The 17,552-nt window shown below is 40.0% G+C and overlaps 1 protein-coding gene across 1 annotated transcript in view; it reads right to left on the reverse strand.

The window, feature by feature from the left end:
* SLC35F1 (solute carrier family 35 member F1) overlaps window positions 1-17,552 on the reverse strand; it is a 423,236-nt gene that overhangs the window by 163,220 nt on the left and 242,464 nt on the right. The window contains exon 2 of the mRNA XM_015472798.3: window positions 3,408-3,583. Within this exon, the coding sequence (XP_015328284.2) occupies window positions 3,408-3,583 (176 nt within the window). The remainder of the gene's footprint in view (window positions 1-3,407; window positions 3,584-17,552) is intronic.

Consider the following 17,552-nt stretch of genomic DNA (forward strand, 5'->3'; position numbering starts at 1 on the left):
GTCAGTGATGCCATCCAGCCATCTCATCCTCTGTCGTCCTCTTCTCCTCTTGCCCCCAATCCCTCCCAGCATCAGAGTCTTAACCAGGGGCAAATTCAAAACTCCAGCTTGAACTGGAGTAACACTGAAACTTATACTAGAGTCTGTTGCTTCAGAGTCTTTGATCATAGGTTCAATGCAAATTTGATGTAAAGAATTCACTTTAACTCAGAAGTCAAATTCTATAAGACTTTGTAATGACATGGCCCTTAATGCTCTTGAAAGGCTTCTTGCATTTATCACATTGTGTTTACATGTGACAATCATACATTTTATGATTAAAGTGATAAAGAAAGATTGTTAGTTCTTGAGTCTAACCCCTTGCTGTTATGTGGCCTAAGGTGGTATCAAATGAATAGAGTGGCCCTGCAGGATCAGTGATGTCTGTGATGGAAGAATTGAGAAGGCTGTATCTTGTTCAACCCTAACCTGCAGCCCTCCCAGGAGATTAGTCAGGGAGCACCAGGAATGGAGGAGGAAATGTGGCCAAGACAGTGGTTCCCTCACACATACCACACTTTCCATCCTCTCCTCTTTGCTCTGTTCATCCCCTCTCACATCTTGAGGTGCATAATGAAAGAGATTATTATGTTGCTAGAACATAGCACTGAATCAGCCTATACAAAATTAATGTAATTACTATGTTGATTTCCAGATGTTAGCTTAATGCCAGTCTATTAAAACTTCTAAAGATGAAGCTTAAAACAAACAAACATTCTAAGTAAACATCCAAATGAAGACATGCCAGCAAGTTTAGTGATAATCTGAGGCTGTGGCAGATATCTCTGGATAGGGCATTTTAGAAGTTGATTTTCTTCATCATCAACCATAATGACAGAAAGTTCTCAGGTCCTTTTCAGTCTTTTTCTTCCAAAGTGCCTCTGAATTCCTTGCTGCTTCTAGCCCCTGGCCTCTTTCCCGTCATCCCTCTGCCCGGCCCGCATGCCCATCCACTCTCGGCACCACGTACAGCCATATCCTCTTGACCTCACTGCTGTGCGGCACTGGACCTCTCACCCAGGGCTGGTTTCTTATCCAGGGTTTTGAAATTCAAGGGAGAAAACTCTCCTTTTGCTCAAACATGTCTCCCTCCCCTCTTCGTTCCTCCCCTGGACTCCACATGGGTGGGCAGGGTGGGCCATGAAAGTACCCAGCCTGGCTCAGAGAGATGCCTACTCTTCCTAGTTCTAGCCTACAGCACATTCCTGATGCCAGGGGAGCCTCCAATTTCTCACTGATAAACTTTCAGATAATAATTCCTATTTCCTTGGTTTGAAGGAATAAAAGAGGTAATTCACATACATAGTGGCTGGCACATTATAAAGTCTCAACAACATGTATTAACTTTGGGCCTTTTTCTACAGTTAAATTTTTTTTTTTTTAAGCTTTTCTGTCTCTACCTGTAACTGTGAAATTATTCTGTTTCTTAGAATGGCTTACTTTTATTTTTTTCCCTGATGAGAGTTTTTGTTAAATCTCTGGGCTCCTGGAAAGCAAGAGTGACAAGAACCTGAAAACTAATTGCAGCTCATCACCTTATAGTCTAGAGCAGGGGATCCCCAGTCTCTGGGATCCAATGCTTGACAGTCTGAGGTGGAGTTGATGCAACAGAAATAAAGTGCACAATAAATGCAATACACCTAAATCATCCCCAAACTGTCCCCCACTCTGGTCCATGGAAAAACTGTCTTCCATGAAACCATTAGTCCCTGGTGCCAAAAGTTTGGGGACTGCTGGCAGACTGGTTCTGAAAATCTCCAGATAACACGAATTTACCATTTCCATGAGATTTTGTTGTTGTTGTTGTTATATCAGAATGTTGCAAATTTGTTCTTCAATCTTACTATTTTTAATTATAATCCTTGTACTGGGCTAAAATAATTCTATCCTTTAATAATTCTAAATTATCATTCAAGTCTTCATTAAATTATTTTTAAGTTGAACTGCATAGCTCTCCTTGATATGATCAAATGATACATTCTTCGTATTGACAGTCTCTCAGAAGCAAATTTCTAATTATACACCTCCTCCACTTTCTCATTTTCTGGAGTCCTTTCCTGGATTGAAGCAACTGTTTAGATAATGCATTTGTAGCGTTCAAAATCAATGGCTTCCAAATCATACTGAGGAAATGTAGCTGAGACTCAGTGTCTTAACTTTCATAGCCTGAAGTTTTGTTTGAAATTTTATTCTTTAATTATGTTTACCTATATTGAATTTTATTTATTTATTTTTTTATTTATTTTATTTTATTTTTAAACTTTATAATATTGTATTAGTATTGCCAAATATTGAAATGAATCCGCCACAGGTATACCTGTACAAACACCAATAACACCAATTTTTGAGAAGTAAATGAAATTAGCTTCTGCAATACCTTAGACAATCTCAAGTTAAACTGAAAGTCAGTTCTAACTTGTTCATTTGTACTCTTCTTCTAAGATGAAATCTAGTCCTGGCCAAATCATTATAAATAAGCAATATTATTCTGGATGATACTCCAAATACAGAAATGTAAAAATACAATGCTGAGATATGATTTGTGGCAAAGTTTCAAAAAAGTATGACGGTTAGGATTACTGTATATAGCTATTCATGTATCTTTATTCATTATTAAGGTATATAATTATCTTCAAACCTATTATGGTTACTTTTCAATGCATATTTTATAGTCAATAGCTACAGCTAATAATAGCGACATTATTGGCTATTTCTGGGCCATAGATAAGAGTATTTATACCAGATTCAATGGTATTATATGTCTCTGAAATATACCCTCCAGAGATATACCACAAGGATTTCAACTGCAACTGCCCTTTAATAAGTTTTTCCTGCATCAAGTCTTGAAGGATTTGTTCCATTGCCTTAGCTTTTTAAGTTTAGACAGAACAAGTCACATGACTGTGGTAGCTGTTTTTTCTTTCTTTTCCCCTTTGTTATTACTAGAGTTGTTTGTGTTTACTATTTTTATCTTCCTTTCTCAAAGACATATATTTGTCCGCAATCCCCTTGGATTTCTCAGGGCTAGCAGGTATTAGGGACAGCTTCATCAAGACTGTTTCAGGTTCCAGGGAAGCTGGCTATTTAGATTCACTGAGGGGTATAAGAAATGCTAACAGGAATTCAAGTAGTAAGCAACTGTACTTTTCGGCCTATACATGCATTTCTTACTTCCCGTTGAGTTTACATAATTCATGCTTCTTTGTAATTTATTCATTCATTTTGTTTGCTATATTATCACAAAACAGAACAGTGAGATTTGGGGTTTTGAATTGTCTTATGATGCTGTAAGTGAAAAAAGTTAATCTGGTCATAGCTCATCACTCTTGAAGATACTGGTAAAAGAGAAACGGGTTTGGCATGCTTACCTTGTCTGACAGCTAGTGTGGTGGTATAGACCAAGAAGAGAAGAATGTAATTGAGGAAACTCTGGAAGACTGGCGTATTGGCATGGAAATCTTCTGACAGGTACTTGCTGGTCAAGCTAATTCCACAAATAAGGAGGGATAACACCTGGCCTAGAGCCACAGAGATTAACATCTCCCTGAGAAATAAAGAGAAACATAGTAAAGATCAGCAGAAAATCCAATAGAACAATCACTTAAAATTTATTGAATACTTATGCCACTTACTAGGCTACATGCAATAAACAGTGATTATTTTAATTCATCACAGCAATCCTACTGGGAAAGTGCAGTTATCACTGGGGTTGTGCAAAGGAAGGGGGCTTCCAGGTGGTACTAGTGGTGAAGAACCTGCCAGCCAATTCAGGAGACATAAGAGATGCCGGTTGGATCCCTGGGTTGGGAAGACCCTGTGGAAGGGCACATGGCAACCCAGTCCAGTATTCTTACCCTAAGAATCCCATGACAGAAGAGCCTGGTGGGCTACAGTCCATTGGGTTGCAAAGAGTGAGACTTTCATGCTAGAGTGACTTAGCATGCATGCAGAGGAAGAAACCAAAGTTTAGAAGGGTTAAGGAGTTTGCTTACAGTCATATAATTAGTGACAAAGTTGGGAGTTGAGATCAAATCTCTCCAAGTGTTCCTGGCTTCTTCCCACTTCCCCTAGAGCTCTAGGGGAAATTAACATTTTCCTTTTGCCACCATGGCATGAACAAATTGTTCAGAAACCTGAGAGAGAACCCAAACACTGACCAGGAGGGACCATATTCCAACCTTGTCCTAAGATTCTCATATCAAAAAGGGGAGACTCTTCTCTTTCATAAACTAAAATCTTGGCTCTAGGAACACTTAGAAGAAAGGGCTATAGAAACCCTTGAAAATCTAGGAGTATCTCCTCTCCATTCCCAGATTTTGAATCCCAGTTTGCTCTAATGAACACTAATAAGCATAGTCTCTGCTCTCCTCTGCTCAAGTCACAGTTGCTGATATATTACAACTCTTATTCATAAAGGAAATTTAGTAACTGAGGTGGTGTAGTAAGAGATTTCAAATTTTATAAATATTTTCCATGGCATTTTTATAGGCACTGACCATAAAGACTTTTGTAGTCGAGATTACTAGCAAGAGTCAAAGAGTTCACTTTGCATAGAAATAAAATGCTCATGTGGTCTCTGTGGTCACATACACCTGTATCCTCTGACACAAGACGAATCCCTGGCTTTAGCAAAGCAGGCTTCTGCTCTCGCCAAGAGTCTCATCTGACTTTCCAGGCTATTTATTTAGAGAAAAAGCAACAGCGAATAAGCAAAGAGTCATATTTCTAAACAAAGAAGCATTAGGCAGAGCATCTGCAGCATTACATATTTCCTTCCCCATGGTGTTTGTGAATCCATCTTTCTGGAAGGGTCCTGGGTAGATACCTTTTTTGTGTTCCAATAAAACTTTATTTACCAAAACAGGTGGTGAGCAGATGTGACACATGGACCAGAGTTTCCTGACCTGGTACATAGACTCTAGGCCTCAGCTGGATAGATACCTTGGTGGTATCCTTTAAAAAAAAATGGCAAATCCATCACTCATTCCATTTGCTTCCATGAAGAAGAAACATTGTGGCAAGGCATATGGGCTCATGAAAAAGACTCTCCACAGGTTAGCTTGAAATCTGTTGGTAGAGGCTGCCTTGGTAGATTGGTAGACTGTTCTGTCTCCAAGTACTGGCCCTGACTCCTCAATTCAATCTTTATAAAGGAGTCAGAGATATTTTTAGACAGATAAGTTTAAAACGTCAGTCTTCAGTTTAAAATCCTCCCGTATAGATGATACCCCATAGATGGCATCCTATAGCACGCAGTGATCTATAAAGCCTATGTTACACTGTCTAAAAGGTGGCTGCTAACAGTGCCTCATATCTTTCTACGCTCAAGCTGCTCCTCCCAAAGGGAGGTGGGTTCTATTTTCCTTTTCAGGAAGCTGAGCTTGTCTTGTGACTTACTTTAACCAACAGAAAGTAGAGGGAGAGATGTCAAGTGGCTTCCGGGCCTAAGTCTTAAGAAGCACTGTGGCTTCCATTTTCTGCCCTCCTAGGATACAACTTCCATGTACAGAACCCCAAGTTAGACCACTGAATACTGAGAGGCTGTGAGAAAAGGAAAAGAGAGACCCCAGCCAACCATTGCCATTGCAGCTGAAGCACCAGACATGTGCATGAGGATCGTGGATCCTCTGGGCCCAGTGGAGTGGTGCCAACCTGCGTCACGTGGAGCAGAGATCAACCTTCCCCAGAGACTGCTGCCCAACTGGAGAACTGTGAGAAATAATCAATGGTGGTGCTTTCAGAGCATGAAGTTTTGGGTGGTTTGTTAAGCAGCAGCAGCAGCTACTGAAACAAGGCCTTCGACGCCCCCTCTGCCCTCTACTTCTAGCACCTTGGAGCCCTGCCTCCAGCTTCCCCCATTTTATTCCCACAGTGCCAGAGCTCCAGCCCTACAGAGCTACTCGCACTTCAACAACGAGTCAGGGTCTTCTTCGTCAGCATGTCTTCTCATGTGTTATTATTTCCAGAGTGTTCATCCCAACTTGTCAGTCTGACTCTCATTCATCTTTCAAGATTTGGCCCACATGTTATGTTATCCCCTTTAAGAAGTATTCTCTGCCCTCTCTTTCCCTGGGATGTATCTCCTTTACTTCTGTATCATTGTTCTATAATGACTGTTTTTACTGGGAAGTTGGTACAGTGCTCTTCACTCTGTCTGCAGCTGGGCAATGCCATTCAAAGGAAATAGAAAATGAACACGTCAAAGACAGTAGGTACAAATAGGCAACACTGAATGGTTTTGTTGAAATGAAAGGATGATTTTTTTTTTAAAGGCAGATGTAAAGAGAAGTACCAGAATCAATTCAAGAGTTTTTAAGCCAGCCTAGGAAGTGTGATATCCATTAACAAAAATCATTATAGGAGCTGCAGGACTTCCTTGATGGTCCAGTGGCTAAGACTCCACTCTCCCAGTGCAGGGGGTCTGGGTTAGATCCCTGGTCAGGGAACTAGATCTCACATGCCACAGCTAAAGATCCTACGTGCCACAATGAAGACAGAAGATTCCTTATGCCACAGCTAAGATCTGGTGCACGCAAATAAATACATTTTTAAAAAATGATTTGCAAAAAAATCATGATAAGGAGTTGTCTTTAGTGTAAAGATAATAAACATTTTTTGGTGTATTGAATTGAGCTGCCAAATGAACTTCCAAATGATCCAGGAGTATCAGAATTCTGGGATCAGAGTTGAACAGTGAGGTCAACCAGGAGAAACATATGGAAGTTATACATATAAATATAAATGTGGTGGCTAAAGCACTAGAAATGGATGCTATTCCAATGGAAGGAAGGAGAGAAAATAGGAAGACCTAGGGAAAATCCTTGGAGAATCCCCAGATTGGGGTTAGGGAAGAAACTAGAGGCATATCATTGGAGTCAGAAGCAGAACAGTGCTCTGTGAGGTGGGATGTGGTGGGGGGCGGGAAGGAGGTTCAGACAGAGGGGATTACGTATACCTATGGTTGACTCATGTTGATATATGGCAGAAACCAATACAATATTGTAAGGCAATTGTCCCCTAGTTAAAAATAAATAAAAAAATAAGCAGTTAGAAGTCTAAAGGGAAGACCATGATACTTCTTGGTGTCAAGGAAACCAAGGGAATAGAGGCTTTTGTGGAAGAAACAGATGTACTACTGAATGTTGCTTAAAGGGCAGGATGAATGAGGACGGATAGGAAATGATTTGAAAGTCACCATCAGCCTTTGTAAACCACTTTTGAGTGAAGAATACCAGAGCAACAGGGGTATCATGGAAAAGAAGGGAATGGAGAACTTCACAGAAGCACTACTGGTAAAGACCTGCCTGCCAATGCAGGAGACATAAGAAACACAGGTTGGATCGCTGGGTCAGGAAGATCCCCTGGAGGAGGGTATGGCAACCCACTCCAGTATTCTTGCCTGGAGAATCCCATAGACAGAGGAGCCTTGAGGGCTATAGTCCATAGGGTTGCAAAGGGTCAGACACGACTGAAGCGACTTAGCACGCGCACACACACACACACACACAGAGTTAGCGGTACTAACTGGACAGGAAGTGATGAGAAACAACGGTGCTAACATTGAAGAATTTTAAAGAATTCAAAGAATTATTTGCAGAAGTTTGATCTAGTCACCACATAACGTAAAATAACAGTTAAAATAATAATGTTTAAAATTATTAAAAAATAATTTAGAGTGGATTCATGATTATCCTCCTCATTGGGTCATTCTTATTTGCATAATAACTTACATCCTTAATATGAGCTGCAGGGGAGAGCTACAACTCATGTACCAGGGAGTGGGTACTGGTGCTGCGTGTGTCTACGAGAGGATGCTGGGTATGGAGTGTGTCTCCTTGGGAAAAGAAGGTCAACAACTACTGCGAGGACATGGTCATTCCTACACCTGCTTAAGTTACAACCATGATATTTGAAACCTTGGCAATATCTTGAACAAAATCAGGCCATAAAAAGTGACAGATTAATTACATAAGAGAATAAGATTTTAGACCTTCTAATGTGTATGTGCCAATACACTATAAAACAGCCTTCCCATGTCATGCTCTATATATGCAAAGATGAATAAGCACAGTCCTTGTCACTGGGGAACTACTAAACCAAGATTTTGGAGCTTAAGTCCTCAAGTAACTTACTATAAAATAGATGAAACAGAAATAATAATTCATATTTAATAAGTCCTTACTACATGCCAAGTCCTAGGCTTGGCATTTATACATACTGTTTCATTTAATCCTCACAAGAACCTTATAAGGCAGATATTGTCATGGTTCCATTTTATAGATAAGTAAACTGATGCATACAGAGGTAAGTAGCCAGCCCAAGGTCACAGAGCTAGCAGTGGGAGAATCTGGATGGAAACTAAGTCGTATGATTCCAAATCCCAACTTCCTAACAACTATGCCACGCCACCATTACGCTGCCCCCAAAATACTCTATGCCCTCACAAAGGGCACAGAGCACAGTGCTAAACCTGGGTGGCTGGCTTCCAGAAATATTCTGGGGAAGGTGAAGATAAAATAAGTCAGCCGAACTGACTGATGAAAGCTCTTCCACCAAAACATCTGTAATGTGCGCCTTTCAACAGAGGTCAACACAAGCCTATCCTTGTTTCCTCAGCCAAACAAAACAGCAAATCTACTGTATTCAATTTCTCCTTTTAATTAGTGGCCATGCTGTTCAGGTGCTGCAGGTATGATTTGATAAAAATGCAAATTATGGTTTTGTCCATCATGCTAATCAACATGACTTGTAAAACAAGAAGGAAAGGAAGGGACCTTTTATCAGATCAGTTCACCAATCCCTCTCCACCTGAAGGGAGCTCGATACCGTCACTACTGCGGTCTGCAAAATCCATACTAAGTTACTAGAGACCCAAAGCAAAATAAATAGGCAAAGAAATAAGAATACAAGTAAACGCAGATGCTGACACTCTGCGAATTCCAATGCCCACCCCCTCCACTGCCCCCATCGTCTTCCTCTCATGAAATTCTCTTCTGTTCTTTTTTAGCACAGAATGAATACTTCTGGGGATTTGTTTCTCAGAATGTCTTCTTACCACTCTCTGTGATTTAGGATCTTTTCTCTTCATCTACTGTCACCTTATCCCTTCTAACAATTTTCTCCCTCTACTAACCACTAGAGGAGATACGTGGTCCCTTCACCTAACCCCTCATAATCTTAAGGCACCATCTTCTCCAGAAAGCCTCCCCTTGGCCGCCCCTTGCTCACTAAGGCTGAGTTAAGGGTCCTCATCTGTATATTCCTATCTCTACTTGTGCTTCCCATACTGTATTAACTCATGAGCTCCTTAAAAAAAGGGAGTGCATTCTAATCATTTCTATATTCCCGGCTGCCCTGAGGACTGCTGAAAGGGAAGGAGATGTTGTTTAGTCACTCAGTCATGTCCAGCTCTTTTGTGATCCCATGGACTGTAGCCCATCAGGCTCCTCTATGCCTGGGGTTTTCCAGGTACGAGTACTGGAATGGGTTGCCATTTCCTTCTCCAGGGGATCTTCCTGACCCAGGGATCGAATCCACATCTCCTGCTTTGGCAGGTGGATTCTTTACCATTGAGCCACCTAGGGAAGCCCCAGGAAGGAGATAGATACTCAATAAATACAGAAGAATGAATGAACAAATTCACAAGTGAACAAATATCTATAAATGAAAAGGATCAGAAGATGATAGCTGCTTATCTTATCTTGAAAAACTATTAGCTCCAAAAGACAAAAACACCTCATTTTTACTGTATTCCATCTGCCAGTTAGTGAGATTAATAAACTCTTCTCTGCACAAGCCTGGTAAGGTGCTATCTTGCAAAAATAATGCTAAATATGGTGCGGGGTGGAATTTTGCACTGGGAGTTGTTGGTTATTCATGTAGTTTATAGAATAGCACACCAGATGCATTCTAACATAGAATATAGAGTTCCTATAATTTTAGCAGCAGAAATGGAGAAGAGATTATGATACACATTTTCTCTTCTTTGTTTATGCATTTAAAAGGACATCCTCTCCACTTTAAATTCAGAATGACTAGACAATGAAAAATGCATGAGTCTCAGGAAAAACAGTGCTGTTGGAAGCTGAATACCTGTTATAATAGAGCTTGTACTCATAAAGACTGACATAAACCATTACCAACAGCACTCTGTTCTGTTCAAGAAATAGACATTAGAATCTTGTGAATAAACCTGTGTTTTACAAAGTCGATATTCAAAATAATAAGATTTAAAATAAATAATACGTTGAATCTCATTTTCTTCCCTTAGAAGAATACATTAAAGAATACATTCCTTTAAAAAGGTATGAAAAATTTCAACACAGAGTTACATAAACATATTGCTTTGTAATTCTTTGGCATGAGAATGAAACAATTATGTCATCATCTTGAACGCGAGCACATCAATCTTTACGTAGAGACATCATCATTCTGTTAACTATTCTCAGGCAAATCATGTAAGATCTGAGTCAGCATATGAATTCAGATATACAAACATAAGAACACTTACACTGCCTTGATGAAACACAATACCATTTGACCATGGGAAGAATGTGTTCTACTATGTTCTTTGACAAGATTCCTGTTTTCGGAAGTTAGGACATTCACTTCTTGAAGCTCTTTGCTGAAAGGATTTATTCCTTTTGAGTATTAATTAGACTTCTATGTAAGGAGATTTTTAGGCAGGAATCAAATACACATCTCCAGAGAATAACATTAACTGGTGTTTCTTTGACTCAGATTCTGTATTTGTGGAATTTAACCTATTCTCTGGTTCTGTCGTGTCAGTTTTGTTTTGTTTTTACTTTTTATTTTTATTTATTTATTTTTTTATATTTTATTTTATTTTTTAACTTTACAATATTGTATTGGTTTTGCCATATATCAAAATGAATCCACCACAGGTATACATGTGAATCAAGATTGCAGGGAGAAATATCAGTAACCTCAGATATGCAGATGACACCACCCTTATGGCAGAAAGCGAAGAACTAAAGAGCCTTTTGATGAAAGTGAAAGAGGAAAGTGAAAAAGCTAGCTTAAAACTCAACATTCAAAAAACTAAGATCATGGCATCTGGTCCCATCATTTCATGGCAAATAGATGGGGAAACAATGGAAACAGTGACAGACTTTATTTTCTTGGGCTCCAAAATCACTGCAGATGGTGATTGCAGCCATGAAATTAAAAGACGCTTGCTCCTTGGAAGAAAAGCTATGAAAAACCTAGACAGCATATTAAAAAGCAGAGATGCTACTTTGCCGACAAAGGTCTGTATAGTTAAAGTTATGTTTTTTTCCAGTAGTCATGTATGGATGTGAGAGTTGGACCATAAAGAAAGCTGAGCACCAAAGAATTGATGCTTTTGATCTGTGGTGTTGGAGAAGACTCTTGAGAGTCCCTTGGACTGCAAGAAGATCCAACCAGTCCATGCTAAGGGAGATCAGTCCTGAATATTAATTGGAAAGACTGATGCTGAAGCTGAAGTTCCAATATTTTGGCCACCTGATGTTAAGAACTGACTCATTGGAAAGACACTGATGCTGGGAAAGATCGAAGGCAAGAGGAGAAGGGGACAACAGAGGATGAGATGGTTGGATGGTATCACTAACTCAATGGACATGAGTCTGAGTAAGCTCCAGGAATTGGTGATAGACAGGGAGGCCTGGCGTGCTGCAGTCCATGGGGTCACAAAGAGTTGGATATGACTGAGCAACTGAACTGAACTGAACTGAAGTAAACCATAAAGAATCCCTCATATCCCTCAAAGATCCCACGATCTTTCACTGACTCCGTGAGGTAGGAAGTATAGGAGACATTCGAAGCTCTAGTGTGAGAGGATGAGTCAGAGACGTGCATGTGTATTAGACGTTGTATGTCTAGAGAAGTGTGTAGAAGAGTGAAAAGCACAAAACAGGAAATTGAAGCCCCTGGCTCTTGAATTCCACTGATTAAGATCCATGATCTCGTGCATCTCCAACTCAGAGCTTGGATTCCTTTGTGCAAAGTAGGAGTATTTTAAGTGATGAGTGTGTGATATGACATGCATGTGTGTGCTTGTGGGCGTGCCAAGTCTCCTTAGCTGTGATCGACTCTTTGTGACCCCGTGGACTGTAGGCTGCCAGCCTCCTCTGTCTGTGGGATTCACCAGGCAAGAATACTGGAGTGAGTTGCCATGCCCTTCTCTAGGGGATCTTCCTGACCCAGGGGCTAAATCCGTATCCCTTATATCTCTTGCTTCGGCAGGTAGGTTCTTTTTTTACTAGTGTCACCTGGGAAGCCCTGAGACACTTATGTCCTCCTTCAGATCCTCTTGGTCTCATTATGTCCAAGATCTCTCTCACTACCCTAGCTTCAGTGGTGGCTGCCATGAAAGGCTATGAATAAACTGCAACCAACACTATTTCTGTGTGTCTTGCACACAGAAGAACTCCTACCCTGGAGATTCCTGGTTGATGCTGAGGGCCAGACCTTGTAGGGACCAATTTTGTACCCACTCACCAGGGACTGGGAGGTGCCAGGGAATGACTGCACTTGAGCAATAGAAAACGAAAGCACAGTGCTTTGTGATAACCTTGAGAGGTGGGACGGGATAAGAGGTGGGACGGAGGTTTAAGAGGGAGGGGTCATAAGTATACCTATGGCTGATTCAAGTTGATGTATGGCAGAGACTAACACAATATTGTAAAGCAATTATCCTTCAATTAAAAATAAAAAATTTAAAAAATATCCTGAAAATTAAAGCAGACAAATAGATTCTCCTTTCTCCTTCCCTCCTCCCAGGCAGACCATCCCTAGCAGCAGTCACTTCCACAAGCTCTCTGAAGATGTCCTGGCTGACAAGGTGCTCTGTTAGGGACTCAGTGCCCCAGTACTGCCTGTCTCTCCTTCCCCTCCTCACTCCTGCTCCCTGGATTGCAGTCCTTAATAAAGTAACAGCACTTAAACCTCTGCTTTCTGGGGAACTCAGACTAAGATAATGAACTTTACATTTCCTTCGACTCTGTAATTGTGACTTACTTGCAGAAGACGCTGATGTGTATGGAATTCGTATCTTCGATCTTAAAGTCTATTCCTTTCGTGTATTTCATTAAACGCTTTGGTAGCTGAGTTACCAGCCATGTTTACTTGTTTATTATGCACACACTCTGCGGGTTTGGGGATTAGCTGCAGAGAAACAGATGAGTCAATAGCATTTGTCAAGGGCCTGCTGGGTACAGGTTATGAGAAAGGAATGTCTGGTCCCTGCCTCCAAAAGGCATAGAGGGGCATGGAGCGTAAACAAATGAAACTATCTGAATAGAGAACATAAAAATACCTATGGACTCCAGTAAGTCTATATAAAACTGCTACAAGTTATTGCAAATAATTTGTCTTTAAAATTGGGCAAAGCAAATATGGAAAAAGTTTCAAGAAGAGCATAGTTTTGAGGCTTTTTCTGGGGGGTGTTGTTTTAAATAATGGAAGAGGGGTACTTTTGGTATTTTGAACTTGGCACGCTATCTCAGAAAAAAAGAACACTGCTGTTTCAGAAGCTGCTACATCAAATCACTAGGCTGGCTGGTAAGAATTCTGATAATAGAGATGGATTGAGAGAAGTAAGAAACAGAGGAACCTAAAGTGTAGAGCAGAATTTTAATTCAGTAAGAATTGTTCTCTGGAATTTCTAAGCAAGGAATGTGAAGCAAGCTCCTGTCATAACATTCCCAAATTTTTCTGCTCATTCCATTCAGTTCAGTTCAGTTGCTCAGCCATGTCCAACTCTTTGCGATCCAATGAATCGCAGCACGCCAGGCCTCCCTGTCCATCACCAACTCCCGGAGTTCACTCAAACTCACGTCAGTGATACCATCCAGCCATCTCATCCTCTGTTGTCCCCTTCTCCTCCTGCCCCCAATCCCTCCCAGCATCAGAGTCTTTTCCAATGAGTCAACTCTTTGCATGAGGTGGCCAAAGTACTGGAGCTTCAGCTTTAGCATCATTCGTTCCAAAGAAATCCCAGGGCTGATCTCCTTCAGAATGGACTGGTTGGACCTCCTTGCAGTCCAAGGGACTCTCAAGAGTCTTCTCCAACACCACAGTTCAAAAGCATCAATTCTTTAGCACTCAGCTTTCTTTTTAGTCCAACTCTCACAACCATACATGACCACTGGAAAAACCATAGCCTGGACTAGATGGACCTTTGTTGGCAAAGTAATGTCTCTGCTTTTGAATATGCTATCTAGGTTGGTCATAACTTTTCTTCCAAGGAGCAAGCGTCTTTTAATTTCATGGCTGCAGTCACCATCTGCAGTGATAGCTCATTCCATTAGTCAGAACCAAATCCTGTTTATATTACAGTGGGAAAGTTTCAATAAGGAGAACGATTGGAAAGCCAGATGCTTCTGTAAGTTTGGCACTCTGAAACTCCATAGTTCCATGGTACATTCACCCCTGACCCAGTGTGATAGACCTATCTCTATTTTCATCTCAACACTGCAAAGCTGCAGGCTTTTAATTTTTGCTTCTCTTCAGCAGAGCTTTTTATGCATCTCTCAATACAGCTCAGTTGGTAAAGAAGCCACCTGCAATGCAGGAGACCCCAGTTTGATTTCTGGGTCAGGAAGATCCACTAGAGAAGGGATAGGCTACCCATTCCAGTATTCTTGGGCTTCCCTGGTGGCTCAACTGGTAAAGAATACGCCTGCAATGCAGGAAACCTGGTTTTGATCTCTGGGTTGGGAAGACCCTGGAGAAGGGAAAGGCTACCCAGTTCAGTATTCTGGCTTGGAGAATTCCACGGACTACAGTCCATGAGGTTGCTTGAACATGACAGAGAAACTTTCACTTTCACTTTCAACATAATTTGCAGACTGTGCTTTAGTCTGTTACCATCTTGTTCTTCTGGTGTAATACAGCCATCCTTACAGTGATAAAAAGAAGAGGAATTTCTCCAGGAGTATAAGGATTTTGATCATTCATTAATAAGTAAGAATACCAATTGAGGTGGATTAAATAATTATTATTACATTTAATGGCATTTTAAAAATGATGGGGGGTATGACACTTATCTTCCTTTCCTCCCCTTAAATTTGGAAAGGTTATTTTCATGTTATGGCTGCTTAATTTTTTAATTGCTTGCCAGCAATGTGTCAGGTAATATCTTAAGGCACACTGTATACTGAGAGCAAAGCCCATTCTTAATAAAAGTAGAAGAAATGCATATTTTTATTGTCTTGTTGACAATCACAAATTGTAGTTAATATTTTTGTTACATGTGATTCATTTCACTGTGTTTATTTTAGTTTGCCACATAGCTGATGGAGAAAGGTCAAATTAAGAATAAGAGAAATTTCAATTGAGCACCATTTTTGGTTATTTATGATACACTGTGGTGTTAGCTCTGACTCTCAAATTTTGTGTGGGGAATCATTTGTAAGTCAACAATCCTCTTTGGGAAGCTTTGTTCCTGAGATAATGCAACTGCTAAATCCTTTAACCAGACTCACATTAACTGGGTGAAGTCAGGGACTACCATGAACCCCATCTGTCAGAAGAACATTCACTCCTCTGTTAAAGAATCTGCTGCTTCTGCTGCTAAGTCACTTCAGTCGTGTCTGACTCTGTGTGACCCCATAGACAGAAGCCCACCAGGCTCCCCTGTCCCTGGGATTCTCCAGGCAAGAACACTAGAGTGGGTTGCCATCCTTCTCCAAGGCATGAAAGTGAAAAGTGAAAGTGAAGTCGCTCAGTCGTGTCCAACCCTCAGCGACCTCATGGACTGCAGCCTTCCAGGCTCCTCCGTCCATGGGATTTTCCAGGCAGGAGTACTGGAGTGGGGTGCCACTGCCCTCTCCAGTCAAAGAATCTAATATACCTTAAACCTTAAGGTGACCTTAAAAGCATCAATCGTCCAAAGAAGCCAGCGATGAGAGACCACAATTTGCATGATTCCACTCATACAACTTGTCTAGAATTGGAGAATCTACAGACAGGTAGCAGATTACTTGTTGTCAAGGGTTGGGGGATGGGGAGATGGGAAGGCAATAATTAAAGGGTAGGGGGATTCTTTTCAAGATGATGAAATGTTCTAAAATTGACTATGGTGTTAGTCACACATAACTGTCTACAAAATATTAATATTCTAAAAAAAATTGAATTGTACACTTTAAACAGATAAATTGTACGCTATGTGCATTATATCTCAATAAAGCTGTTACTAAAAAGAATGAAAGAGAAAAAAGGAAGAGAGGAGGAAATAAAACAGATAAGGAAAAAGAGATAAAGGAAAGAAAAATAAAATTATACAGCAGATAAAAAATGAAGCTGCAACCATCTAATCTACAAATTGAGAAACTGTACCAGGGTCAATTTGAATGTTAAAAATTAGTCAAGTTTAATTATCTTCCCCCCCACCAAATATAAAGTAATGATGATATATTCTTCCTGGGTTCCAGGGGATCAATTTATATTTTCTTTTAGATGTGTATTCTCACTTTGGAGACAATGGACTTAAAAGATGTTTTTAATTCCTTAGCTTTTAAGGTAAACACGTTTGTCATCTTCCTTTGGAGAACCTGTATGGTGTCATAAAATATACGAAAAAAGTATATGTTTTGAAATGCAAAGTGTGCCTTAAAAGTATGTGCTTTTTAATATCATATAAAAAAGTTTATGTTTTGAAATGAATTTGGATCTTGGCTCTACACTAACCAGCTGGGACTCGCCAAGAGTACTGGAGAGGGGTGCCATTGCCTTCTCCCTATAAAATAGGGATAATATTAATAATACATATCTCTCAGGACTATCATGAGGACTACACGAGACAGTTGACATAAACTGCTTTCTATAGTACCTGGCTCATAGGAAATACTCAGAATAATAGCTCTTATTACATTTTAGCATACGTTGTAAGTACCAAATGTTCTTATTGATTACTTAAATCTATATGATTGCATTATGATACATTGAGAAAAAAAGTAGAGAAAGTATTGCTAACATGCATCCCAGATTTATTTTTTCAAGTTCTGACTAATTTATTCCTAAATAGAGAAATTTTAAAGGATTACTGCTCTGCAGAAATTGGGGAAGGAGAGAAAACAAACAAGAAGAAACAGAAGAAAAAAAAAAGAACAAAAAATAATGAGGAATATTTAAGGAGTTTCACCTGACATGCGTACTATGAAACTAACAGATCTTAGTTTTAAACAGGAATTTCTGACTTGAATTCTTACACTTCCTAACATCTTGGAGAATAAGAAATAAATCTCTACATTTTTAGGCTAACTGTGTTGATGTCTTCTTTCTTAAAGGACTTTGACATTTTTCATTACAAAATGCTTTTAACTTCCGCATTTTGAATTATGTTATGAACCCTGAGGCCAAATGGCAAACATTTAACTTTAAAAATCTATTGAATAAATAAAAACAAAGAAAGTACGCAAGTGGACTGGTGACTCACTTTCTTTAAAAATAAAGACCCATGTCAAACTCCGTTATTTCATCACATATTTACCAAATTTGTATGCATGAAG

The sequence above is a fragment of the Bos taurus genome, chromosome 9 (assembly GCF_002263795.3).
Source record: "Bos taurus isolate L1 Dominette 01449 registration number 42190680 breed Hereford chromosome 9, ARS-UCD2.0, whole genome shotgun sequence".
In the NCBI taxonomy this organism is placed as follows: Eukaryota; Metazoa; Chordata; class Mammalia; order Artiodactyla; family Bovidae; genus Bos; species Bos taurus.